Raw genomic sequence first — 26,192 nt, forward strand, 5'->3', positions numbered from 1 at the left:
TCCTTATATTATAGCAGCTCTTTGCCAGGGCTCCTGTGTCTGCAGTTTCCATTTCTCTCCTGCACTGCCTTTTCTCTTCTGTAGAGAGGAAGAAAGGGCAAGAGAAAGATTTTTTTCTTTAGGACAAGCTTAAGACACTGTAGCTGGTTTCTTGTCTCAACACCAGTTCCTAGAGCCCATAGACTCTTCTGTCTGCTCCTTAGAATAAATAGTTTACTATATTAAGAATCACCAAGATTTAAATCATTGTTTAGCAAAATTAGCCTTCCTGGACATTAATCTCCATCACTTTACACAAACTGCTCTGTTTATCTCCAGTATTTCCCCAGCCACTGCTGTTGCAGTAAACCAGATGGTTTGCAGCTCTTCCTGGAGTCATCCAGAATTTAATGATGTATTTTACGGCTTCGGTCTCCCCACAGGATGGGTCACCCTTCTGTTTCCATTTCTGTGTTTTCACGGAGGCAAGGAGAGGGGGCAGAGAGGGTTGTGCTGCTCTTACAGGAAGAAGTGAAATTACTGCATAACCCTGAAATAAAGAGTGGCCTTGAGAAGACCACGGGGAGTGATGAGTGCAGGGGAAAGGTGGAGGAAGCAGAGGAAATCCCAGCTACTTGTTCACATGAAGGATTTTTATGAGTCAGGACATCTGTAACTTGTGAAGGACATGGCTCAGGCAAATACCTCTGGAGTTGTGCAGTGTTAGCTGCCTTTGTGCTGAGCACAAAGGGGGAAGAGATGCCCAGCTGAGGGCAAAATGAGGAGGGTTTTTTGCACAGTGACCTCCTCTGCATCCCACAGACAGGAAATATATCCCACAGACAGCAAACACATCCCACAGACAGCGAACACCCCTCGTAGCCGTGGGTTGGTCCCTTCCCTCGTATCCCCTTTCTGTTCGTGTTGGGTTACGAAGGGCCTCGGGGTTTCTGCTGCTGCATTTCTTTTTATAGGTGAAACATGAAACACAGGCAACATCCCATGGGCAGAGCCTGTTTGTAATTTCAGATTCTACATTCCTTTTCCTCCCCCATAAGCAAAGTCCTTGCAGACCCATTTCGTCATCTCGGCATCCCAGTTTTTAATAATAAACATGCCTGACCTCTTTCCTCCATATTTCTTCCCTCACTTTAAGGACACAGACCCCGAGTCAAGGCAGGTGAAAAGCAATGCCCTGGTCCTCAGTTCTAGTTTTCAGATATTAACAGCCAGAGATGGATCATTCATGCCATGACATTTTGCTGTGCTATCTCAATAACACATGAACATCTTGTGGTCAAGTCCAGCTCAAGATAAAAGATGTGTTTTGTCTTCCCTGCTTCCTTCTTACCCTCTCCAATGCCCATTTCTCAGAGTTGTTTGAAAGCTGGTTTTCCTGTCAGGCTGCCACTATCCCATTTTTCCTGAAGGTCAGAGATAAAGATTTGTTCCTGCCTTTTGCTGTGCTCAGGAAACTCTTTTCTTACAGTAGTCATTTTTTAATGTCCAAGTATTTCTTCCAAAACGGTATTTAAATGGCCATTTACTGACTGGGTAGAAAACTGCTTAATGAAAAAAAGTAATCTTTCTTTTTTGACCCTCAGAATAGATGATAAAGACAAACCTCAGAGCCAACCTCTCACTTTCCAGAAAAACTGTTTTCGTGCTGTCTTCTGTCGGGAGCCAGAATTAAGTAGATTTCAGTGGCTTAAGCTTTGGACTAAATAAAAAAAGTAGAAAATTCAGAGAAGATGAGAGAAATCTGGAAATGAGCTGGGTCATACAGTAGTTTTTTTGCCATCTTTATTGTATCTAATACACGGGGTTCATCTGAACTGAAACTGTGTAAAGAGCTGATTGTTTCCATTTTGCATTGCCAAAAAAAAAAACTAGATGGAAAATAGTTTAGATGAAGCAAAATGTTGGTTATTTGAGTCAAATTAAAATATTTTAGGTTAAAAAACAAATGAGTTAAATCAATTTAACTTTTTTTTTTTAGGAGCAACATTTTAATTTCGCTATATAAAAGATTTGTTTTGAAGATGGTTCAGTGAAATGTTCCGGGAACATTTACCAAAACATTCAAGCAAATTTAGCATGAATCCATGAAGTGTTTCCATCATTGAATCTGCATAGTTCTTAATTATTCTTCTTCCGAAAAAGTTGCCTTTGAAAAGTCTTTCCCAAATCCAGCTTTAACCGTCCACAATTTCATTATCCCCTGCATGTTACCATAGTAGTTACAATTATTTCAGCTCTCTGGTAGCGGGTGGTTTTTCTGGAGTGAAGGAGACTTCCTCTGTCATCTCTCTGTAGACTTTGGCTCTGTTGCAGGACTCCATATGTCTTCCATGTGGACCATGTTTAAATGTATAGCTCTGTGCTCTGGTGTGGCTCGTTCCCTTGCTGGGAAGCCAAGTTCAGAGGCGTGTGCTGTGCATGGGACAGAGTTCCTCTAACAGCTATTTTTGTTGGGTCTTGTCATGGTACGGAGTTATTATAGTCATTCCTCCTTTGACTTCCCAAGTAGAATTTTCCTTTCTCTGCCCCATCATTGACTCATCCTTTGTTTAAGTAAATCACTAAATAAATGAGTTTGGAAGGGGCATCAGGAGGTCATCTGGTCCAGCAAGCTGCTCACAGCGGGGCTAAGAGCCAATGCAAGGTAATCCACTGCTCCTTGGAAAACCTTCAGGGATACTTATTTTCTGCCCAAGGAGTCAGAATTTGTTATGATGGTCCAAAGAGGGGAAAGACAGCTTGGTTAGGAAATATTGTCAGGGATGGGCTCCCCATCCCAATGAACACCAGCCTACCCCTCCCAGGGAATCTCAGCCCAGATATTGGCAGTGAGATGGTACTAAAGCGTTACTAGAAGTTACTTTTGTTTTCTTCTGGAAGAGGATTGATGGTTGATGCCAGCACTAGGATATGCTCACAGAAACTCTGAGGATTGTTTTCTTTTCTATAGAGCCCTGTGAGAGAAAAGGTCCATTCATTGCAAACTAAAGTCTTCTGTTCAGCTGAATTTAACACTTCACCACCTTCACTGCCGCTGTCAGACAGAGGAATGCAGTCTCCCCCTTTTCAGCTTCTACAGATACACAATGCTCGGGAAATCATAGTTTTCTCTCTCCTGCAGTTTCTTTTATCACTTTAGAATCAGGTTGGGAAATGCACACTTTGTTCAGGGCTGTTGTTGCCCTCAGCATGATCTGCAGCTTGCCAGCAGTTCAGTTCTGAGTGGAGCTGGTGCTGAGACTTTCACTGTACAAGAGCATCGACCTGGGCGTTTTGGCTGTTGCTGTTGCCTATTTTAACTCTCTGGTGATGTGTACCCAGGGTGATCAGGGAAGAGCAGGTGTTCCGGGAGATATCGGCTTCCAAGGAGACAAGGTAATTGTTTTTCTTTCCCCCACCATTCTTTTCCCCTTACACAGCAGTATGTGTGGCCACCAGCTTTCTCAGCTCCTCTTAATCCACCAGGAGCTGGAATTAGCTGCATCCTGCTGTCAGGTTCCCCTGCTCGGATAGTTCCCATTTGGGGTATGCTGTGCCTTTCTTAAAATTCGTGTCAGTATACGGATTTTGTTGTTAGAGCAAAAGCAGTTCTGCTGGGGGGTTTCTGTACAAAGGGCCACGTCTTCTCGCAGAAATTGGAAGTGATGGGGCTGATGGGGATGGGTGTGAATGTGTGTGGTCCAGTGGCTGCAGGCTGGGAGTTTTTGTCTGCTCAGTGCAGCAACCTAAACCCTGACCCAGGGAAGCACTTAATGCCCTGGGTAACTTCTGAGCAAATGACTTCTCCCCTGTGACTATGATATGATACTGACTGTGGCTGACAAATGTACAAAACACTGCACTGGAGGCTGCGTGGCTCTGAGCCACAGCCAACTGCAGCAGTTCGTGTGTTCTTTGGGGCTAAATTCAGCCCCATCTTCAGCAGAAACATCTCACTGACATTAGTGCAGCTGTGCCAGCTCCATGCAGGGCTGAGTTCAGCCCTAAAGAGACGTTCCTCTCTCTTCAGCAGTGGAGCTGGAGCCCAGGGAACTGGTATTTTTTTGGTGCTTCATTGTGTTCTGAAAAAAATGTGTCTCTCTCAGGGCAGCCAGGGTTTGCCTGGGGTCCCTGGGGCACGAGGGAAAGCAGGCCCCCTGGTAAGTAACCAAGCATCTTCTGCTTCCTGCTCTCCCTTTCTGAAAGTTCCATGCCCAGCTGCAAAGACAGCTTGGCAGGGGTGTGCTCTTCTAAACAGGAAAGCCAATAGCCAGGAGCCAGCTCACTTTTCTCCATATTTTTCTGATTTCTGCAGGGAAAAGTTGGTGACAAAGGTCCAGTCGGGTTTCCAGGACCACCTGGCCCTGAGGTATGTCCCACCACTTCCTTCTTACATCCCTCCTTTCTTTGGTAACTTGTGCCACACCCAGTCTTCAGCAAACCCAGACGTGTCTCCCATTGCATCTCTTTCCACTTACCCCTCTCTTTCCAGCCTAGGGCTTCACTTCTCTACTAGGGTATGACGGTACATTGAGTGATGATGAGATAGGAAGGATCAAGATGGGTCCATGACCTATTCTACATCTCATGGTTTCCTGGTTTTTCCTTCCACTTTTTGTCATAGGTATCATGGAGGGATTTTTTCCATTCTTCCCCCACGAAATACCATTTGAAGTAGAAAAAAAATTATTGTCCTTGTCAAAAAACACCTTAAACTTAGGATGAGCTTCCTCCAGCATATTGTCATTTTTTTCCTTCCTAAGGAACCAGGCAATGTGTGTAAGATGCTGCTGGAGAGCCACTTCCAGCACAACTGGTGGTCTGCTTTCCCCTCATCAGTGTTCTGGTATTTTGCAGGGTCTGGAAGGTCTGAGTGCTGCCACTTAGCAATCCTTCCCCTTTGTTGCCATTGGAAATAACCACAGATTCCTTTGTTTCCTCTGTGAAGGGCTGGTGGGTGGAAAGGAGCCACATCTTGGCGGCAGCTAATGAGTGTGTCAACACCTTTCCTAATTCCTCGCCTGCTCCCCTTTGTCGCCGAGGCTGCAGCTCCTCCTCAGAGCACTGAGATTATGCCCTGACTCATAAAGATTAATTAAAATCCAAATTGCCATTCTTAGCTGTGTGATGACAGGGAGGCCCTCGCTGCAATAAATCTTGTAAGAAGATGGACCTAAAGGGAGCTGCTGGGAAAGGCAGCTCTTCCATCAAACCCACAGCACTGCTCCGTGTCCCATTGTCCCCCAAAGCCATGCCATGGCCCACACATGGACACTGCCAGCATGGAACATGTCTTGTCCCTTAGCTTTGAATTAACACTCTCACAGAGGGTGACACTTATTCCACCTGTGCATCCTGACTGTTCCTCGTTTTCTTCAGGGCTTTCCAGGTGACATTGGCCCACCAGGAGAAAACGGTCCTGAAGGTCTGAAGGTGAGTGGAGCAGAGACTTCAGCACTGTGTGGGGTTGGAAGCAGCCAGGGAAAACAAAGTAGTGGGAAGGGGGAAAGAGAGAAAACCCTGGAGGTTCCTGAAGATTGTCCTGGCCAGCATTTCAGCTTGGTCTGTTTGGTTTGAGGTCCCTCCAAGTGCAGTGTTTTCTTTTTTTCAAATCTTTTTTTTCTGTAACAAAATTGACATTGGAAAATGTCCCGTGGCTGTGAAAGAGACTTTCTCATTTTAATTGCCCTTCTGAGCTTATGTTTCTATTTTCTGAGTATCTTTTCCTTTGGCTCTTTCTCAGGGAAAGCCAGGAGCACGAGGTTTACCTGGGCCAAGAGGACTGCCTGGACAAGAGGTGAGTGTCCTCAGCCCAAAGGCAGATTGGATTTAAAGAACAAGGTTGAATTTTGTAGATTAATGCATGCTGAAATGTGTCTGCAGCTTGAAATCCTCTGGTCCCTCTGAAACTGGAAGCAAGTGCTTGTATTGAGTGATGAGAGACACGCAGAAGAGAAGCTTCCCCTAAGCTGTGTGATCCCCAGGTCCTGTCATCTTTGCTTCCAGTCACTGCTGGCACCTGCTGATCCTAAACCCTGCACTGCCCTTGCTTTTAAAGCCTGTCCCTCCACCCCCAGATGGGTATTAGTGCCCTTTTCCCTGCACATCCCCTTGCACAGACATGCCCTGACCTGGCTTTTGCTTTCTGCTCCTTTTAAGTGCATTTTCTTTCAACTATGAGACCTGCAGCCTCCACTTTTTCATACACAGCGACATCCCTCTGTAACAAGAGTGCAAAAATGGGAATTGCTGTTCTGCAGAGATACATCAGAGCTTGCAGCTTTCACTCATCACATCAGAACTTGAAGCTTCATTCCACTTGCAGCCATTAAGAAGGGACAATTGACCTTGATTTAATTGTCCTGAAGCTGCAAATATATTTTAGCAGCAGCAGAGAAGGTCCAAGTGCTCTGTTTATCCTGTTGTAACTCCAGTGATTTCAGTGTAGTTTCCCCTCACTTAGGCCAGTGTAAGCTGTTTGTCAGGAGTCATGAGACGTTGTGTAAATAATACTGAGCACACGCATGGGCAGGAGCTCGTTTTAATAGCACTAATAATTCTTAACTTTTTCTGGGAACTCTTCTGCTTGTTCTCTAAACGGGATTAATGCAAATGAGCTCATTTATTTGCACTGAAATAGGGAAAAAAATTATTCTAGGCAATTTACAAAGGGAACCGAAGCCCTGCATTCCAGGTTCAGGCAGGCATGACCAAGCTGCCTTCAATTTACTCTAGTTAGTGAGTGTAAGAGTAAGACCAAAGACATGGACATGGAGTTCGACACGAGCTGTGCCGAAGGACTGTGAGTGTGCACCAGAGCACAGCACTGTGCCCTTACTGCTGAGGTTACCCAGGTACTAGGTCAGGGCTCTGGATGACATCAGGTTGGAAATGTGGCGTGTTGTGGGTGGCTTGTTGGGGTTCCTGACTCCCAGTCCCATCCTCATCCCGCCAGTGCCCCTTTATTATGGCTGGCCACTGAAATGAGAGCAGCCAGACCGTGGCTGCCAGGGGCACTTTTAATTTCTCTCTTGGCACTTGGTTTTAGACACTTGAGATAATTTTTGTGAAGCTTAATTGAAGGTCTCTTAGAAGCTGTAGGTCTGATCCTATCGCATTAGAAATTGGTGTAGAGCCAAAGGAGAGGACCGAGTCCAATTGCTGTGTGAGATTTTGTGATAGCTCCATCCTGCAGCATGTGGAGTCCCATTTGAAAGCAAAAGGGAAACCTTCATACAGTTGCCAAATGATTCTGTGGGAAATTTTGCAACACCCTTTTTTTTTATTTCAGGGAGGGGGAGGATTGGGGGAAGAGAGAAAAAGAGTGGAGAGCTCTACAGCATTCGCATCCCTGCCAAATCAAATGAAGCAGTCATGTCAGAATGTCCAGGGCACCCTACAGGCCAAATCCAGCCTGGTGTTTCCTTGGTCAAATTTTGGATGGCCTTCACTGGCAGGACTTGACTTTAAATCTTTTTTTTCTTGAGATGGGGAAGGGAGATGAGAAACCTCAGAGGTGCTGAGCTGCCTGCTCTGAGCTACAGAAGGACTCAGTTGTTAAAGTGTGACAGCTGAGCACACAGCTTGTGTTTAGCTGCTGCTCATACTGCAGACATCTCATTTTAGCTGCCTGTTGAGTCCAAATTACTATTTTGTCTTTTATTTTAATTTTTTTCCACCTCAGGGAGATGAAGGACCCTTAGGACCACCAGGAGTCCCTGGCCCAGAGGTAGGTTTTGGTCATTTACTCAGTTATTACCAGCTCTGATAACCCTGCAATGGAATTGTAGTTAAATTAACATAAGGCTTCAAGCCTCCTGGTTTGGGAAGTAAACTGCCCTGCTATGAAATATTGTCATGTCAAGGGCTCTGTCCAAGTGCTTGATCCAGGATGACTGGAAGTCCAGGAAATATCTTGCACAGAGTGTTGAGTTTATAACTTGCTTAAAGTCTCAGACCTTGAAAAACTCTCTAACGTTTAAATAGTTCATCCTCAAGATGAAGCACATGGACCGGAAACCATCTCTGATGTTTCTTCCTTGATTTATAGTATTTTTCAATAGTTAGAAGGAAAAGCTGGACAGTCAGAGAGAATCTTTTTGACCTCTGTTATGTATCACACAAGCACAGTTAGAAGAAGCAAAAAGAATATTATCATATCTGTGAGTTTGCCAGCTCAGGATTTTGTAATGGGTCTGTACATAACTGTCATTGCAGGAGAGTAAAACATCCTGAAAATTGGTAATAGGTGGATCAGAAAATAAACGTTTAATCTTTATTTTTTTTATCTTGCAATCATACAAGCTGCACCATATAAGTTCACAGACACTGCTGTGACCAAGCCTGCTGCAAGCTTTTGATGTTCATGGTTTTTCTATGTGTTTCAGGGTCGATCTGGCAGGAAGGGATTTCCTGGAACACCTGGTCCCAGTGGTTCAAAGGTGAGGAAAGAGTTCATTTATGATCAGGAAAAACAGTGGGTAGAAAGGAGGAAAGGAAGAGGGAAATATCTTTTCTGACCATTACCATTCTTCGAGTGTTCATTCTAGAGAGTACAAGGGAACTGAGGGTTTCTCTTTTTCTCAGAATTCTGGGGTCTCAGTTTCTGCTTGTTTCTTCAGCAAAAAGAATGATGGAGCATTTTTTAAGCCATGTCCTTTATTATAAACAAGTGTGTTCTTCCTTTGATATTAACCAACTCCCCCCTCCATCATCTCCTCTCATTTTCCATTGCTCCTCCACGTTTTTGTTCTAAAACAATGCACATCATTCCTATCTTTGCTGCCTAATTAGCAGCAGGAGCCATCCCAGGGCAGTGCGCTCCGCAAACCCACACTCAAAAGGAAAGAGAAAACCCAACAAAAACAACCTCTTCAAACAGTAAATAGCAAAAATGTGGTCTGGCAGCACATCTGGAGTATCTGCCTACTGAGAAAATACAGCTGCTGTTCCGGAGACAATACTGATCCATGGTGAGCCTGGCCTCTGGATGGCCCATCCAGGGGCACTCCAACCACCTCTGCGTGCTGCCATGGCTGCCCTTATCCCTGGTGGGTTGGAAATTCACCTCCTCCTGCTTTTTTCACGTTATTCTCGTGCTCTGAACTCCTTTATCCTGCAATGTGATTTAACTCACGTGAGTTCTTGCTCTGGTTTCATTTGGATGCTCCATGTGACAGTAGTTGTCCCTGTTTGAGATTTTCCAAGAGCAGAATCAGGGTTCAGCATTGCCTGGGAAAATTTAAGTCTTTTATTACTGTGACTCTTTCACTAGCAAGTGAATTTTCTTGGATTCCTTCTCCTCTGTTGTTCAGGAACACCACCTGCCTGTGGGATCTGCGCTCTTGCTTTCCTTAGATCCTCAAACCCTCTGGTTAATCAGAGGCCATTCCTACTCTTTTCCTTCTGCTGGTGTGTTTCTGTCTTCATCTGTGTTTTACTCAGTCATTCAGATTGAGATATTATAGGTCAGACACCCCCCAACTTCAGGAACATCCCTGATGGGAACTCATGCCTTATTAAACATTGGGATAAAGCAACCAGGACTAGGCTATGCCACAGGACAGTAGACAGCTTATGTTTCAATGTGGTTCTCTGAAGGTTATTTTACTACAGCAGGACCAGCTGCTTTGGGGGCATTTCCCTCCAGAACAACAAGTGTTTGCTCCATGTTTGTGTCAGCTGTGTTTCTTGCTTTGAATTATCTTTCAAGTCACAGTTGGTTTTGCAAGAATGTTTCTCACAGATTGTCCACGATTCACACACAGCAGCCCAAATCATGGGTGTACAAAGATTCATGTTATACTGAGGGCGTGAGTGGCAGCACCAAGTAACCCATGTGTCCTGTCTCCTTGTCCTGCAGGGTGAGCCAGGAAACCGTGGCCGACCAGGGAAAGTTGGTGAGCAGGTAAACTCCTTATTTTCTTTGTCTGTTTGGCAAACTCCTGTGTACAGTGTCTCCTGAATGTCCAGAGCAGAGGCAGAATACGGTGGGCAGGGGCTTCTGGCCACCTCAAAGCTGTCCATAGCTCCTGTGCTCCAGCTGGGTGCTCTGAGGGGAAGAGAGGCACTGAGCTGCATTTCATTGTACTTCCATAGAGAACGTTCAGCTGGGGCAGCCCAGGACATGCATCATCCCTGAAGGCTTCAGGGGAACCACAGGCATCAAGGAAAAAGAAACAATTTTTCCCATGTCTCTGTGATTGAAACCAACCAACTTGTCCACCAACAACCCTGAAATTGCAGCCACGGAGCCTCCAACATGTTCTGTGCGTTCCCACATGACCACACCAAGCTGGCTGTGGCAGCCGGCCCTGGCAAAGCGGGTGTTGCATCTCACCACAAATGTCCTTCCCAACACTTTCCCTGCTGGATGGTCAGCCAGTTGGGTTTGGTTTAGCTTGCCAGCCTCTCTAGCTGTCCTTTCTCCTGTCTGCAACAGCTGGGGATCGCTTCTTCCATGGTTTTCTGACCAAGCAAGTTTAAGAAGCCAAGGTAGACCTTTTTCAGTACCAGCAACCTGATGAGTCTCAGTATATATCAAGAGTGATTATTTCTATTTGGAAATTAGAGACATTTCTGTGTTATTGTTGTTAATTTGCTCATGAAGAGCAACTACTGAAGGAGCAAAGTTGTTCCCCATGTCTGAGTTCTAGGTGCAGTTTTATCAGATTGTCCATTATCCCAGGCAACACCTTCCAGTCCTCTGTTCCTCAGTTTCCTCTTTTATGGAAGGTGTGAGACAGCCCTGAACAGTGCTTAGCCCAGTGCCTCCTGTTCTCAGGCACCTGTGGATGCTGTTAAAAATGAATAAGTGCTTTGAGATCCTTAACAAGATGTTGTCCTTGAAGGACAAAGCATCATTAGGATTATTATTCTTTAACATCCCTCAGGACTGACCTTGGATGAGAACTGTAGGCACTGTTCATTGAAAAGAAAACACAGCTGGCCTCTGCTGACACTGAAACCAGCACAGTGGTAGGAAAACTGCCTGTGTTATTCTTAGTCAATTAGTCTCTGTCTAGAAATATCACCCAGAAAGAGTTTCCATTTCCGAACCAGTCAAGTCACTAGAACAAAAACGTCTCACCAGATTAATGAGAAATAACATCCTTTCCCATCACACCTCTGCTGAATGATGCTGGAGTATCAGGGTTTCATTCTTCCTTCCACTTAAACTTCAGCAGTTGGTGTTGGGACTGAGTTTGTTTTTTCCAGAGCTCTGAGAGGTTGAGCTACCCAGGTCACCTGGCATTAAAAGACACCATCACCTCACCTTGTTATCTCTCATGGATACCTTGGTGTTTTCTGTTCCACAATAGGAGTGGTCACTCTTTTCAGTCCTCCTGCTCTGCCCACCATATGGGTTCTCTCAGAGTGGAAACCCTTGGCTTAACAACACGAGATCAGCCATCCATCTCATTGGAGCTTTCTTCCCTTTCTCAGGGACATATGTCTAGGAAGACATGGGAGTTTCAGTAAGGTTTTCAGTGATCCTTGAACTTTCATTGAAAAATGAGGTTTTAAGCCACAGGGCAGTCCCTGATGCACTGTTTTTCCATTGCAAGGACACAGACTCGGGAAGTTCATTCATGAGATGCTTGTTGTCTTCATGTGCTGGAAGGGTTCCAGCTGCTGGGTGCCCCAGTACCCTGGAAATGTGTGGGTTAACCCTTCCTTGCCTGTAGATGGAGTCAGAAGAATATGAAGAGGAATACGGGGCCTCTGGCCAAGGCCACCAGCCTTCCTGTCCCAGCGCTGGGAATGCACAGCAGGAGGATGTCACCGAAGTGTCCATGCTGAAGGTCAGACAGCCCTGTGGGAGAAGCAACACCCTGCAGCAGACAGGATGGCAAACTGGAGAAGGGGGCTACCCAAGGACCCCCTCCTCAGCACTAGAGACTGGAAATACCATGAAGAGTTGTGCCCATGAAGAATACCCATGAAGAGAGTACCCATGAAGAGCTGAAAGAGGCTTCATTTGACTAACATCCTTTATGGAAATGAGGAGGTCCTGTCACAGCAGGAGCAGCTGTTTGAGTCACTCCCCCTGCACAAGAAGTGACAGCCCTGCTCACTCGCAGGGCAGTGTCAGGGTCAGCCACGCACCCATCTCACTGTGCTGGGAAGGGCAGTCACCCCATGGCCCCTTGGGGGTCTCTCATCCTTTGAGAGGGAAGCATCTTGTCCCAATACCAATATTCTAAAATAATTTGTCAAAGGACACCAGCGCCATCAGTTATCTCCTTAATGTGTTTTCCCTTCCAAAGGAGGAGGGGGAGATACCTGTTGACTTGGCCAAGGTCAAGTGGGTTACCAAGAACCGAGCAGGGAATTGCGATGGCCTTTCCCACATCTTAGAGCTGCGCCTTTCCCACCACATTTACCTTCCCCTCTGGAGTGTCTCTGACCTCTAGGCCTCTCCTTCAGGGATTTATGGGCACTGTGGTGTTCACGGCCCCTTTGATGGGACACGGTGTTTTGACAGCGTGTCTCCACCTTCCCTTCCCTCGCGGCGGGAGCCCCACGCGGCCCCAGGGCACGGCTGAACCCGGAGCACAGGGGGTTAAACCACATGGCTGTTCTTTGCGGGTCAGAGCGTCCTCCCTTAAACTGTGATATTTACTGTTTTACTTTCCCTTTCTTTCATCTGAATGGGAGGATTGTACATTTACTCCCTCCCGTCCTTTGTCCCTGGTTTGTTTTGTTTTGAGTTCTAGCGAACCAGTAAAACAGAAAGGCCGTGATCGGTTCCCGCTGGGAGCGACTGGCGGTCCCGTCCCTGGGAGACCCTGCTCACGCTGGGCTCGCCGGTCGGTTGTTTCTCTCAAATGGGCTATGATTTATTCAAGGCTTCATTGCTGACTTGCTCTCTGTTGATGGAGCCAAGAAGGGGGGCTTAATTATGACAGGGCTGGACAATAAATGGGGAAAGCGAGACAGGAGTTAGGAATTACAACCCACCAGTCCCCCCCTTTCCTTCCCCTCAAGCCCCCAGCAACTTTTTAACAATCTCCATCCCTTTTCCGCCATGCCCTTGGCTGGGGAATACAGCAGACTGAATCACGAGTGACATGCTGAACTCCCCGTCTAATATAAATGTTTTACATTCTTTCCTGTATACTGTGGGCCTTTATCCAGGCAGCCACCGCTGCTGGGACTTCACGTGCATCATTACACACACTGCCTGGAGTCGTGTTCGATGCAGGCCCTCTTTTCAACCCTGGGAACCTGGGAAAAATATGTTGCGCCGGAGCCATTTCAGTGTAATGGCCACAATTCATGTCTGCTCCGATTAAACGTTTGCCGTCGGTGGCTTTTCTAGTTCTTAAAACCTAAATGTTTTTGTGTTAAAACCTAAATCTCCTTGTGTTCCCTTTAGTGTCTATATCCCATTTTGGCCGGCGAAGAACGTCATTACCCAATCTCCCCCAGTTGTTTCATATACTCCCAATAATTTACTGAGATTTATTTGGCCTAGACATATCTATCTCGATTTGTGTCTGCTCACAGACACAGCAAGGTTAGTTAATTTAGCCCAGTGCAGACAGTGCTGGCTGCAAACACTGCAGAGCTACTGTGCTGGAAGCCTGGCCATGCTGCAGGGTCCCTGCTCTGCTGTGGGATGCTCCTCTTGCTGGGCACACAGGGAGCAGGGACATCTTCCCTCAAGCAGAAACATGATGCACCAGCACGACAGAATTTTCCCTGGTTTTGGAGTGAAAACCAGAAATGTTGGCTGTGCTCTCCTTCCACCCTGATGTTTATCCATGCAGCAGGTTCATGTTTCTGCACAAGCTGCCATAACAAACAGCAGATCTGTGACAGCAAGAGGGGTCTCAGGAGTTTGTTGGGGCTGGGGGGCTCTTGGCTTGCTGCAATCCCTGCAAACCCATCTGCAGAGCACCAGCAGACTGCCTTGGGAAGCACCACCAGTACATCTCGCTCCATGACCCAGATTCCTTAGAGACTTTTCAGGGTGGAAGCTGATGCTGCCATGGACAGTGTGTCAGAAGATTGGCCTTCAAGCCTGACCTTGGATATGGAGGGCCCCTCAGAAGGGCTTTTGAAACAGTCTTGTTCTGAATGGTACCAACACTTGCTGCAGAGCAGGGATCTACTTTATTCTGCTGGGACTGACCTGAGCAACCAGAAATATCTTAAAGAGCATCTTCCCAGGAGAGACAATTCTGCAGTTTTCTGAGAAATTGGAAATGAAGCAACAGATCTATTCTTTCTTGCCGTATTGTCTATTTTTGCCTAGCAATGCATTTCCTGTGGCATCTCATTTCTTTGCCTTAATGTTTGCCTTCTTCATGGCCTTGAGCTGCAGGAAAATTTCAGTAACTGGATGCAGTTGATTGTCTGCACTTGTGTCTAATCGAAAGGATCATTGATCCAGCAGCCTTCAGCGATGCCACCCGGTGGCAACCTCGCATAGGCAGATGTTGCAAATTTTCCTGCTCTTCCTTTGGTTCCTGTGTCTTGTCCATGCAACCTGGCTGTGATGGCACCCTTGTGCTCTGAGACAGCCTCAGCTTCAGACACAAGGACTGATTCAAGTAAAGACTGTTTCAGCGTTGATGTCAAAAGGGTTGGTGACAATCAATCCCTGGATATTTCCATTATGGTGCAGTGGCACACCAGTCCCCCAGACACCATCTCTGCGTGAATTTCCAACGCAAGCATCTAACTCCAGGCTCTGATGTCCCCACTGAGCTCTTTGCCTTCTCTCGTGAGTTTTTCCAAATACTTTTCACCTGGATGTTGCTCCCATGCCAGAGTGACAAGTGCAAACTCAGAGCAGAGTGTGTGGCTGCTCCCTGCAAGAGGTGAAGCCAGCTGCGTGTCTGTGAGCAATGCCTTTGTTGAGCCCCTCAGCATGTCTCAGCGAGGAGCTCCTGTCTCCAGAGATGCTCAAAGGATGGCTTTTAATTGCACCACATGAGGAATGTTAATGCATGAAGCTTCTCAGTGTTCAGAGTCATCATCAGACACTGTTCTCTCTAAAAGTCATCCGAGAGTGACCCATATTGTGTCTTCTGTCTCAGAAGGGGTCTGCTGAGCCTCACGTATGTGGGAGAATGATGAGGCTGGTTATTTTGTGCTGTATCTCTGCATTGTGAATGTAACTTCATGGCGAGGGAGAGGCTTTTGGTGGCAGGAGTTGCACAGCCTGTGAGCAGCTGCTCTGGGCGCTGGGTGCTCCTCTGTACCTGGGCAGTATCAGCTCACCCTGTCACTGCACGGGTGCAGACAGACCCACAATGATGCATAGGCTGCAGAGAGCTTGTCTACAAACTGCACACATGTCAGGCCAGCTGGGAATAGGGAAAGCAATGCAGCAGGAGTACAGAGAGGAAACTTTTCCTTCTTTTCTCACTGTTTCCCTCAGAAAGGAGACAGCGGGGCGAAAAGCTCACCCTCTTCTGACATCAAATTCCGGAAGTTGCCTTGCTGGTGAAGCTTTTCTCCCGTTGTGTTTGTTCTTGCATAGAGGAACTTCACAATTTATCTTGAAGATTTCAAATTATTCTAAAAAAAAAAGAAAAGAGGAAGAGCAGGATGGTACCACTGGAGAATCCATCTCCTGGCTCTGACTTGCTCAGCAACCACCCACCAGCACCGATCAGACTGTTGCCTAAAATCAAACAAGCTGGGGCACGGCTTCATTTGACAGCACCCATGCCAAGTGTGGGCAGGTTATGAAGTGTTTCAACAGGAGGTGAATCCCTTTAAGTTACAGACTCACTGGAGGAGCTAAATATAGATCTCTGTCTCCCAGTGACCCTTGCTGGGGCTCAGGACAAGGCCATGAGAACCGTGTAGTGAGAGCGAGCGCCTGTGGTGACAGAGGGGACGGTCCCTTGCATCTCCAGAGCCAGAAACCGCTGGAGCTGGTAGGGAGGCTGCTGTATTTTAATTCTCAGGAATCCTAGCTTGAGATTGTATCTGTTTCCATCTTCCTAATTAAAAGCAGTTCTGTTTGCTTCTTCGTTATCCCGAACGTTTTTAAATCCCAAGTTTAGGCTGGAGTTTTTTTCCAAGATAGTTTCTGAGCAGTGTGCTGGATCTGCTGCCCTGCTGGCCCCTGTGGCTGAGGAGACCTTTATTTCCTACTGGCATCCCAGCAGCGTGACACTATCCAGGGCAAAATTACTCTGCACAAAGGGCTCGGATTAACCCAGAGGAAGTCTTACCCAGTCCAGCAGCTAAAATGATGGCAAGTCTCTGTCTCTGTGCTGCCCAGGAGCTCCCGCTATCGATGCTCTTGGAGAGGCTGCGCTGGTGTCTCAGGAAGAGCTCGCAAAACAAAGCCACACTATGGACTCGCCCTTCCTACAGAACATGCTTAACTCATCCCCTATACTGTGTGTTGTGGTTCTTGCAGATCCTAGTGCTGCCGTTCCAGCTGGTGCCTAAAGCAGAACCAGCTGTGGAGTTAGACATTCCCATGGCCGGGAGCAACTCCGTCCGCTCTGGTAGCCAGTAGGAATTACTGAGCATTATATGAGGGATGCTGTGCTATTGCAACCAGCAAGGTGGACCAAAGGAACTGTTTACTTTCTCAGCGAGTAAACCCAAAAATTAATTGTGCTTTTCTCTTTCCCCAGGGTCTAATGGGTTTCATTGGTCCGGTAGGGGAGCCTGGAATAGCGGGAGAAAAGGTAAGATTGCCTGCAATGAAATGGTTGTTGTAACTTATGCAGGATGAGGGAGACTGGGGCAGGAAAAATGTTGTGGAGATTTAAGTTTTCGTGTCAGTGCAACACCCAGCTGGGAATGCAGCACGTCCAGGGTGTCTGAGCTAGTCGTGGGCCAGGCCAAAATCATCCACGTCTCATTTAGGAATTAATATGCGCTGCCCTCCAAGGAGATGCCGTCAAATATCCTCTGAAAATTTTACTTTCCTCATTCATAATGTGCCAGACAGCTTGTGTTTAACAGTCAGTTCTGTTTTTTATGAGAATGAGGGACCCATCAGCCCTGTGTTCCTGGTAAGGGGAGGAGTCCACGGGGCTGAGGTTACAGATCTGTGCAGAGATGTGCTCACAAGCTCATGCTGAGTTGCCAGTGGGGTCGAACAAGACCAGGGCTGAGGCTGCATTGAACAAGAGGTCTCAGCAATCTCCCAGGTGCAGAGAAAGTGCAAGAGTGCAGCCACCCATCTGAGCAAAGGCTGGTTCAAATATTTCCCTTTTTATTGGATGAGGACCATTCCATCCATCTGGCCCTGGTTGCATTGGGCACACTAAGGGCTGGTGCCCTCTTGTGTACAGTACAGATATATGTTTCTTCTGGGTGGAAAAATGGCTTTATTTTCTATAAAACTGTGAATGGACATTAATTTGTTTTCCATTAGAGTGTAAAATTTTATTCAGAAGTATCTTCCAAAGACAAATAATTTATGTCACTCATCCTATCTCACTTGTAGGCTGCTGGTTTTCATTGGTGGTTTAATTATTCACAGTCCAGCTGTAAAGATAGTAAAGAGCATAAAATGATGCATTCCACACATCAGTGCTTTCTTTCACTTTTATTACTTCAAGCCCTGTCCTCTGGGTAATGATGTAAAGACTCTGTGACAGTTATACTGTGTTTGCTGCAGATGCATTGTACTGTCTGTCTGTAGCAGCCTTTGAAAAGGCCATTCCACACTGTGGACTCTGGTGGGGCAAGAGCAGAAGTTGCCTCAGCCCAAGCTGTCAAGGCACAGGAGAAATTACACTACATGGGCTGCGTTTTAAAGAAGGAAAATAGAGGAATAAAGAGCCTGTGATGTGTCCAGGGTGGTTACAGAGAAAATTGGTGCCTGATTGAGCTGTCTCAATGGCAGCTGCAGCCCTTAATTGAATGAGGAATAAGGGGTTTGCCATGCAGGAGACATGGGAAGATCTTTTTTCCCACTCCATTAAATTCACATCTGTCCCTATGACTTCCATGCCAAAGCCTTGACCACGTGAGCCATTCTCATCTTCCAGATCAACTCTGTAACACGATGATATGACATTGGTGTCAAGGCAAACTCAGGCTGTCCTTTGAAAATCTGCCCTCGGAGATGCTCAGCACAGCTGTGATTTCTATCAGACTTCTCACCGGGACAAACTTAGGGATGACAGAAATAACTATCATCAAATCAAAACCTCAACCAGGCCTCCAGTTGGCATAGTATCCTACAGCTTACTATGCTCTTGTGAGCTAAATGAAGTGGGAAATATGCTTTCATTAGACATAGCTGAGTCAGCAATCTCCATCCTGAGAGCTGCAAGACTTAAGACTGAAGCCAGTAGAATCCAAAGATTATCAAAGCGAACAATACAGTTAATACATCCTTAATAAAATCCATCCATTCAGGGAGAAAAGAATCTGTACGTTGGTTTACAAGGGCCAACTGGTGACAACACAAACTCGGGGGTTTGTTTTTAATAAGCTCCTCCAAGCCCAGCAAATATTTCCCCTTACACTTTAGCTGTTGGAAGGTAGGTCAGATTTTGGGCGTAACCTACTTGGCAGCACTTGCTAAATCCTCCTTTCTCGTCCCCCTTGAGCACGTGAACGTAACACACCTAATTCCCAGTGCATCACTGGGGCTGGAGGGAGGGCACAGGCAGCTGTGGTGGGAATCGCCACCATCTCCCTCAGGAGTTTTCAGTGTCCCATTCCTAGAGCCGTGCCTTCATGTCAGCCTCACGTCAGTGGGTCACAGTGGTGCTTGTGGGGACTTACATCTTGTCTCCTTTCCTTGGGTCCAGGATGCACTCAGGCGAAGTCAGATGGCCTGCATGGGGGGATAAGTAAGACTTCTGGGATTAATGAGTGATTTTTGGGTGCATTAAGTTTTTTAACGCCAAATGATGGCTTGTTTCAGAAGGAATGGTATCTTCAGGGTGGGTTGTAGAGTCATCTGCCTCTGAGCCCCTCATAAACACAGGCCTGCAGGTCATTGTTGACCTCCAGGTCTCAGTATGAGCCATAGGACAGGGAGTTCCCCCACAACACCTACAGTCTCCTCTGAAAGCACCAGGCTCTGGTGTTTGACAGCTTGACCCCCTGCTCTCAGCAAGGCCCCATAACAACAGTTTTCAAATCCATGGCTCTGAAAATGCCAGCACATGAAGGGATTATGATGCTGCAGAACAGGGATGACATGCCTGGGGTGGGAAGGGCTGGAAATCTCCTGGGGTTCAATCCTAGCACTGTTTGGAATTGAAGGGGGTCTTCAGTGCATGGCCTGTTTCCTTCAAACCTTGGTGGTTTGATGGCAAGAGTAAAATCCCTTCACTTTGGATATGGAGGATTAGTTAATTCTTCTTTTAGTCCTTTAACTACTCTGATGATGGATAGAAAGATAGTGATGATCATTCTGTGCTGGAAGCCTTTCTGGTAGAAAGCTGGTGGCAGAGACATGAATTTGTGGATTTTTAAATTGTTTCATTGCTCTGGATCACCCTTTCCTATGCACCTGTCTCTCTCCTAGGGTGACCGTGGCCCAGTGGGACCCCCAGGCCCTCCAGGAGTCAAGGGGTCGATGGTAAGGAGTAAGTCTGCATTCTCTCGCTCTTGCTGCTCCCTCTCTGTCTCTGTCCTGGCCAAGGGTGCAGCTTCTCCTGGTCCTTTAGTTACATGACAACAGCTGCAAGCTCCTCCTCTCTCTGTGGGAGTGGGAATGGCCATCTGACTGACTGGATATCGAGGTGTAGCCTCTCCCCAGCAGTTGTGTCCTGCAGTCTCCCCTTCAGAGAAACACTGGGTTTGGAGGCGTGTTCTGCAGCTCCATCAGCTGAGGACCTGCTGTGTCAAGTGGAGACAGCCAGGAACTCAAGGATTGCCTGTTCCCAAGCATCCTGGCTCCTGAACAGACAGAGTCTGGGAACAGGGCTCTGTGTGCACATCCCAAGTTGCCTGAGCAGCTGGAGGTGCAGGGTGCTTGGGCAGCACTCTCAGTGTCCTGCTGTGCTCTGCCATTCAGGGAGCCCCATTTATGAGTTTAACAGAGGGAACATCAGCAGGACCTTGTCTTGCTCTGACACTTATTTCATATCTACCATAGTGCAAGACCCAAAGGCAGATTTTCCTATTAGTTCAGCCCATTCTCTTCTGGGCTGTTCAGAAAATCTCACTTCTGATATCAGTGGCCAGGTTGGAGCTGGGCTATCGACAGCCTGGCCATCTCTATCAGCCCCTGAAACATTTTACCCTGACTAATATCAGACCTGCCTGACTTTGCAACCAGCCAACAATGGTTTTTTTCCTGTTTTCCCATTTGAAGGATGCAGGGCTGAGCAGATTCTGGGCATTCACACCAGGCATGTTCTTCTTCCTTCCCTTTTAGGGGCACCCTGGGACGCCAGGAGGAGTGGGTTTTCCCGGGATCCCTGGACCAACAGTAAGTAAAGGCTATCATCACCTTGTAATACCATATCCTAGACACCTGCAGGCTAAGTCAAGCAACTGGATCCCAGTTTACTTAAGCTTGATGTGAACAACAGATATAGGGAAAGGAATGGGGCATGGGTGTGAGCAACATGGAAGAAGATGCTAAAAAAAAAAAAAAAAAAGCAGTGCTTAATTCAACCAACTGGATCCCAGTTTACTTAAGCTTGATGTGAACAACAGATATAGGGAAAGGAATGGGGCATGGGTGTGAGCAACATGGAAGAAGATGCTAAAAAAAAAAAAAAAAAAGCAGTGCTTAATTCAACCTTTTATAGCCCATTTCCCTAATTGGGGATGCAAAAATCACAATCCAGCCTCAGTCTTTTGGAAGGACACAGGCTCACTAGCTCTAGGTATTCCAGGCTGGGAATTGCTGGCAGTGTGGTGATCACATCATGCAGTGACCCCGCCGTGCGCGGTCAGAGCCCTCACTGGCGTGAGAGGAGCAGCAGAGCAGCTGCCCCAGATGGACCCTCCATCTGGATGGGCTCATCTGGCACATGTGCAGCTGTGGCTGGAGCGTGCAATTGCTGTGGAGGCAGATTTGAGCCCAGCTCCAGTTTCCCACAGCCGTTGTTTAGACGGAGCTCGGGCTCTCCCAGCAGCACAAGTGCCGCTGTGTGCTGTTCGCTGGAGCCAACAGAAAGGCAGCTCTGGGCGGGTGCAGGGAATGGATTTTGCTCAGTGTGTGAATTCCCACAGTGCTGTTAATTAGGAGGAAGATCACAGTAGTAAAATGCCTGGGCAGTGCCAAAGGCTTGACCTCCAGATCCAGGGTCAGCTGTGCCCTGTGCGGGGAGCTCGGGGATGCTCCGGGTGCACCGGCTGCAGGCAGCTGCTGCCTGGGCACGGATTGCACAGTTGCAAGTCAGTGGAGGTGAGGGAAAGAGAAGGTCTGAGGTCAAACAGCACCTCGAGCTGACCCATCTCTGCTTTAAAAGCAGAAATATGGCACCCGCCAGGACCTTACAGTAAAAAAGTAGGATGATGCTGCCGGCAGCCGCCAGCACTGAGCTGCTCTGTGGCCCCTCGTGGCAGCACTTGCTGTTGACAGAAGCCTAGGAGGCAGCTGGATATCTCTAAATATCCCATTTTTAGCAACTTTCCCCATCAGATTAGCTGCTGCATGTCTTGGGGATAGCTGGAGCATTAGGCAGGCTCCCACCAGCTCTGTACCTGCGATCGCCCTTGGCCCAGGCAGGTTCTGTGCTGACCCTGTGGCAGAAAGCTCCTGAACACCGTCCAGTGCACCACTAATGGCACCTTTAGTTGAGGCTGAGTTTTGTCTGACTTCACTGGGGCATAATAACACTACGAGTTGAGGCATCAGCTCTGAGTAGAGATGTCAAAACCTCTCAGCAGAGCTCTGGGAGCTGAGACCGTCCCCAGGTCCTTCCGCTTCCTTGAGTTCCCTCTTCTCCTGCAGGCAAATAACAAGTTCATCCAAGCAAAATATTTCCTCCAAGACTGCATTTTAAAAAGTCATAATTCAATAAGTCAAACTTCCCCACAAAGCCAGTAAATCAAATAATCCCCTAATATCAAATCCCTGCTCATTAATTCCAGCTGTTTCTCCACCAAACGTTCCTTATTTTCTTTTCAAGCCAGACCTGAGGCATGCTGTTGTTGTTTGTCCTGAGCTGTTAAAACCTTTGAGATTAAGCTCTCCAGTGAGACTTACAGCAGTCTGATGGCTGACTAATTCAATGGAGTTTAATTGGGAATGGGAAGCAAAAGTATAGTCAATGGTAGGAAACTTTGCCATTAGCCTCAGCTCACTGGGACCTGTGAATTCCTTCTCCCTCTCCTTGCTCACCATCATGGTGCTAATCTTCTGTGTTAATATACGTTTTTTAAAATTACATATATATATATATATATATAGGCATATTAACAGTCACTTATCTTCTCACAAACAGTTCCTTGAAATTCCCAGCGTGGTATCTAGTTGTTCCCTCAACATTTTACCATCACAACAAGTGCTTCTCTACTTGTGTTTTCGTAAGCTGTTTCAGTTAGGCTGAGACTTCCAGGAGGATATTCCAAATGCCAACAAAGAATTTCATTTCAGTATGTGTTTATCATAAAAGTCTCTATAAAACAGGCATCTGACACATGTACTGCCTGTCTGTGCCAGTCACTACTGACCTCACTACCAAAACTGAGATTTACTGTGATCGCAAATACAGTTACAGTCAACTGACTTTTCCATCTTGAGTGGGAACAGCTAAGCATTTGTGTTCTCAACATCTCCGTTCCAAAAGCAGAACCTTTATTAGTGGCAGTGGTATGAGCAGTAGGCAGATCACAGCCCAATTTTGTTCTGATCCTTAGCGGAGTGTGCTGGCTTGACAGTTGGTAAAAGCTCTTATTATATAAATAGCCAAATTTGATGTGGAATGTTTGAGAGAGTAAGGATGGAATGTGTCATTTTGAGGTTTTCTTTTCTGACAGCAGGAAGGCACTAATTTTAAATATGCGGTTTCAGAGTTATAATACAGAAGTAAGTCCTGTTAATTGAACATATCCTTTATTTTTTTGACACTGACAAATATTTTAGCAGAAAAAAACCCTCCTGGTTTTCTGCATTTTCTGTATGCACATCAAGTGTGTACAAATCCAGGTGAAAAGAAAACCTGAAATCTTTCTGTAAATGTAAGAAGAACAGGATCATCCACAGCACCAACAGTCCAAATGAAATTAGCATCTGTCTGCCAGTATCAATATTTATGCAACACTAACAGGGCAACAATCACTTGAAGATAAAAATCAGTATTTGGCTGAAAAGATCAAACTTGGATACCCAAGATGAGGTGTCTGATTTTTTTATTTGGACAACTCAAAACCAGATCCTGGTTATTATTATTATTTTTGAACAGATGCTGAGCAACAGCTGCTTTTAATAGCTTTGGAGGGGATTCTGGATGTTTGACTTCACATCACACCACTGACACAGATAACAGGCTGCAGGTCATTAAGCATACAAACCTCAGCCAGGATCCTTGGCCTAAATGTTCATAATCCAAAGACCATCGGTGATTTTAAAAAAAGAAAGACCATTTACAGAGAAGTAAATGCGGTAATGTGTCTGGCAAGAGTCTAATGAACCAACCTGCTGGTCAAGGGACTTCACTTGAGGCCCCTGCAGATCACGTAGGAACATAGGATCTTACCAACAGCTGCTGTCTTCCTCCTCCTCCATCTTCATTTTGTTTCCCTTTTCCCCTTCCAGGGTCCAGCAGGAGCCCGTGGTGCGCCAGGGGTAAGAGGGATGAAAGGCCGCAGGGTAAGCGCTTTCCAGGAGCTTTTATCCTTCTCCTCTTTCAGCCATTGGAAAAGCAATCTGGTGGATTAGCCTGGGGGTGTGAAGATGAGCAGAAGCTGGGCAGCACTGCCACAGCCATGTTGCTGCTGTGCATAAAACATGAGGGCTTCGAAGGAAGTCTTACCAGGGATGTGAATACAAGTGATGTGTATGGGCAGAGGGGTGTCCAGTGTGGAGGTTAGCATGCAAGTGATCCAGTTTGTCTTTTCCAACTATTTGCAGTGTCAAAACACTGTTTACAGATGCTTCTTGTGAGAATGGTGTAGATTTAATCATCTGGAGACGTATCTGAGTCGGGAAAAGGGTACAGGTAGAAGACCAGAAAAGGTGCCTCTGTTGCCCAGGGAGAGAGAGCAGCTGAGATGTGAAATGCTATGATTAAACAGAGGCAGATAAAAGGGGAAATGTTATGTCATGACATGGAATTAAGAGACAAGGTCAGCAGAAATGGTGCTGACGGATCTGAGCAGCCTGCTCTTCCCATGTCTCCCTTTCCAGTCTCACAGGATCAATAACTTCCAGCAGGGTTCTGCAGGGCTGTGAGGAAGGTGTGCTTTGCACTGTCAGCAGATCAAATTATAAGCACATCCTATGTCTTTCTATGGGTTTTTCCAGCCCATAACACAAGGCCCTGGTTTTATCTGGACGTAGCTCAACTGTCCCACACTGTAAGCATGTGTGTCTCCTGCCTGGAAAGGGCACCCCCAGCCTAGTGCTGGGTGATGGTACCAACTGGCATCACTGCTGGTGCTACAAGTCCATGTTACACCGATAAATACCTCCCAGGCACTCTGAGTCAGCTCTTGTGTGGTGCTTCCTGCTCTGTTTGGGTGACAGCCGACAGCAGAATGACCTCTGGACCTGCCAAAGCTGCTTGTTTTCCTGCCTGTGACATCCAACCCACATCCCACTGAGCTCTTCAATCTTTCTTCTCCAACTGGATATTTATTGCAGGAGCATCCCTGCTTTGGGTTGTTTTTCCCTGTCCAGCTGATTTACAAAGTATTAATAGCAAGCGCACATGGGTTCTTGCTGAAGGCCCCAACAACAACATATTTTGCATTTCTCCCTCCAAGGATCTGTTTCCATGTTTCATTTTAAAAGAGACACACTGGAGTAAACTATACATTTTACCTACCTCCAGTCTCTGCTTCTACTGCAAGTCCTGCTTAGGGAATTTGGGACAGCCAAGGATTGCATATGTTTCCCTATGCCAGAGTGAATACTCTCTTCAAATAGCTGTAACCAGCAAAAGGAAATGAAATAACCAATTAGGAAGCTTTATGACCACAGAGTTATGTACCCTGGAAGTGCTCTAAGCTTTAAAATCACATCTAGAAGGACACCAGTAACATCCAAGCTCAGCAGATGCATATCAGGGTTCAGCTTTTAACTTGTGACTGGGAAGAACAGCTTCCATGCCTCTGTTCTCCTTGGTGGGGAGGCCCATGGAGTTCACTCCCCAGCTTCACTCTCAGAGGTGCCCCTGGGGAGTGAGGTTCCAGGACATCCATGATCCTGACAGATGAGAAACTGGAGGCATTCCCTCATGGGAGGCTCTGAATGGATGGTGGAAAATACATCAAGGTAAAACTACAGCATGGAGTTGAACAGAAAACACCTTTTGGATGAATCCAGGCTGCAAATATGTGGACTCTTGGAGAAGTGGGTCCTCCAAGGGGATCAGATGCTTCTGCCAGTGCTTTTAATGTTCGCAGTGACAGAGGAGTCCCAAGCACTGCCTCGTCCCCACTGCCAGCCAGGAATGCCAACCACATCCCTGGCACTGAGCTTCTCCTTAAGGCAGGCATCCCTGGGCAACTGCAGTGTTTGGCTCTTGGGCTGTGCAAGATTCCCTCACATAAACCTTCTTTGGCTTCTTACATCTGCCTTGGCCTCAAGTCCTCAGCCCTCCAGGAAAGCAAAGCCAACCAGGCTGTTTCCAGTTCCACTCCTACTGCCAGGAATGACAAAGGGAAGTATCTGTTATCATCACACAAGGTAAAACCAAGAGCAAAGCTGAATTCAGCTCCTAGGAAAGGAATCTGGCTGGCACAGCAGGTACCTGCCGTTGGGTGTAGCTGGATCCAGAGTGCCAAACCCTCTGGAGAAATCCTGCAGGACCACAGCTGAACTGCTGTCAGCACTGTCCATCCTCAAAATGACATACCACGTAACAGAGACCTTCAGCTTCATGGCCTGGGTTTACATTTCCTCTCCAGGTATTCAGTCCAGCAGACCCTGTGCCAGTCGCTCCCTCTGGACATTCCCCCACCAGGGAACCCAGACTTCAAAGCACATCTCAGCCCTGCAAACCAGAAATGCAGTGGTGGAGATCTGGTGTGTCTGAGCACTGCAGTGATATAATCAATACAGGATTTCTGGGACAGACAGGCATCCTTTCTAAGATTCCCAGCAGAGAGGAGGAACTTGGCCTTTGCTCTGAAATCCT

The 26,192-nt window shown here is 46.8% G+C and overlaps 1 protein-coding gene across 1 annotated transcript in view; it reads left to right on the top strand.

Moving 5' to 3' along the window:
- Positions 1 to 26,192, top strand: part of COL27A1 (collagen type XXVII alpha 1 chain) — a 146,427-nt gene that overhangs the window by 71,815 nt on the left and 48,420 nt on the right. Inside the window, exons 17-28 of the mRNA XM_017810351.1 lie at positions 3,322 to 3,375; positions 4,086 to 4,139; positions 4,295 to 4,348; positions 5,359 to 5,412; positions 5,723 to 5,776; positions 7,664 to 7,708; positions 8,367 to 8,420; positions 9,842 to 9,886; positions 16,593 to 16,646; positions 19,457 to 19,510; positions 20,312 to 20,365; positions 23,648 to 23,701. Of these exons, the coding sequence (XP_017665840.1) occupies positions 3,322 to 3,375; positions 4,086 to 4,139; positions 4,295 to 4,348; positions 5,359 to 5,412; positions 5,723 to 5,776; positions 7,664 to 7,708; positions 8,367 to 8,420; positions 9,842 to 9,886; positions 16,593 to 16,646; positions 19,457 to 19,510; positions 20,312 to 20,365; positions 23,648 to 23,701 (630 nt within the window). The remainder of the gene's footprint in view (positions 1 to 3,321; positions 3,376 to 4,085; positions 4,140 to 4,294; positions 4,349 to 5,358; positions 5,413 to 5,722; positions 5,777 to 7,663; positions 7,709 to 8,366; positions 8,421 to 9,841; positions 9,887 to 16,592; positions 16,647 to 19,456; positions 19,511 to 20,311; positions 20,366 to 23,647; positions 23,702 to 26,192) is intronic.

Source organism: Lepidothrix coronata, unplaced genomic scaffold, assembly GCF_001604755.1.
Source record: "Lepidothrix coronata isolate B3197 unplaced genomic scaffold, Lepidothrix_coronata-1.0 Scaffold28, whole genome shotgun sequence".
NCBI classification, from domain to species: Eukaryota; Metazoa; Chordata; class Aves; order Passeriformes; family Pipridae; genus Lepidothrix; species Lepidothrix coronata.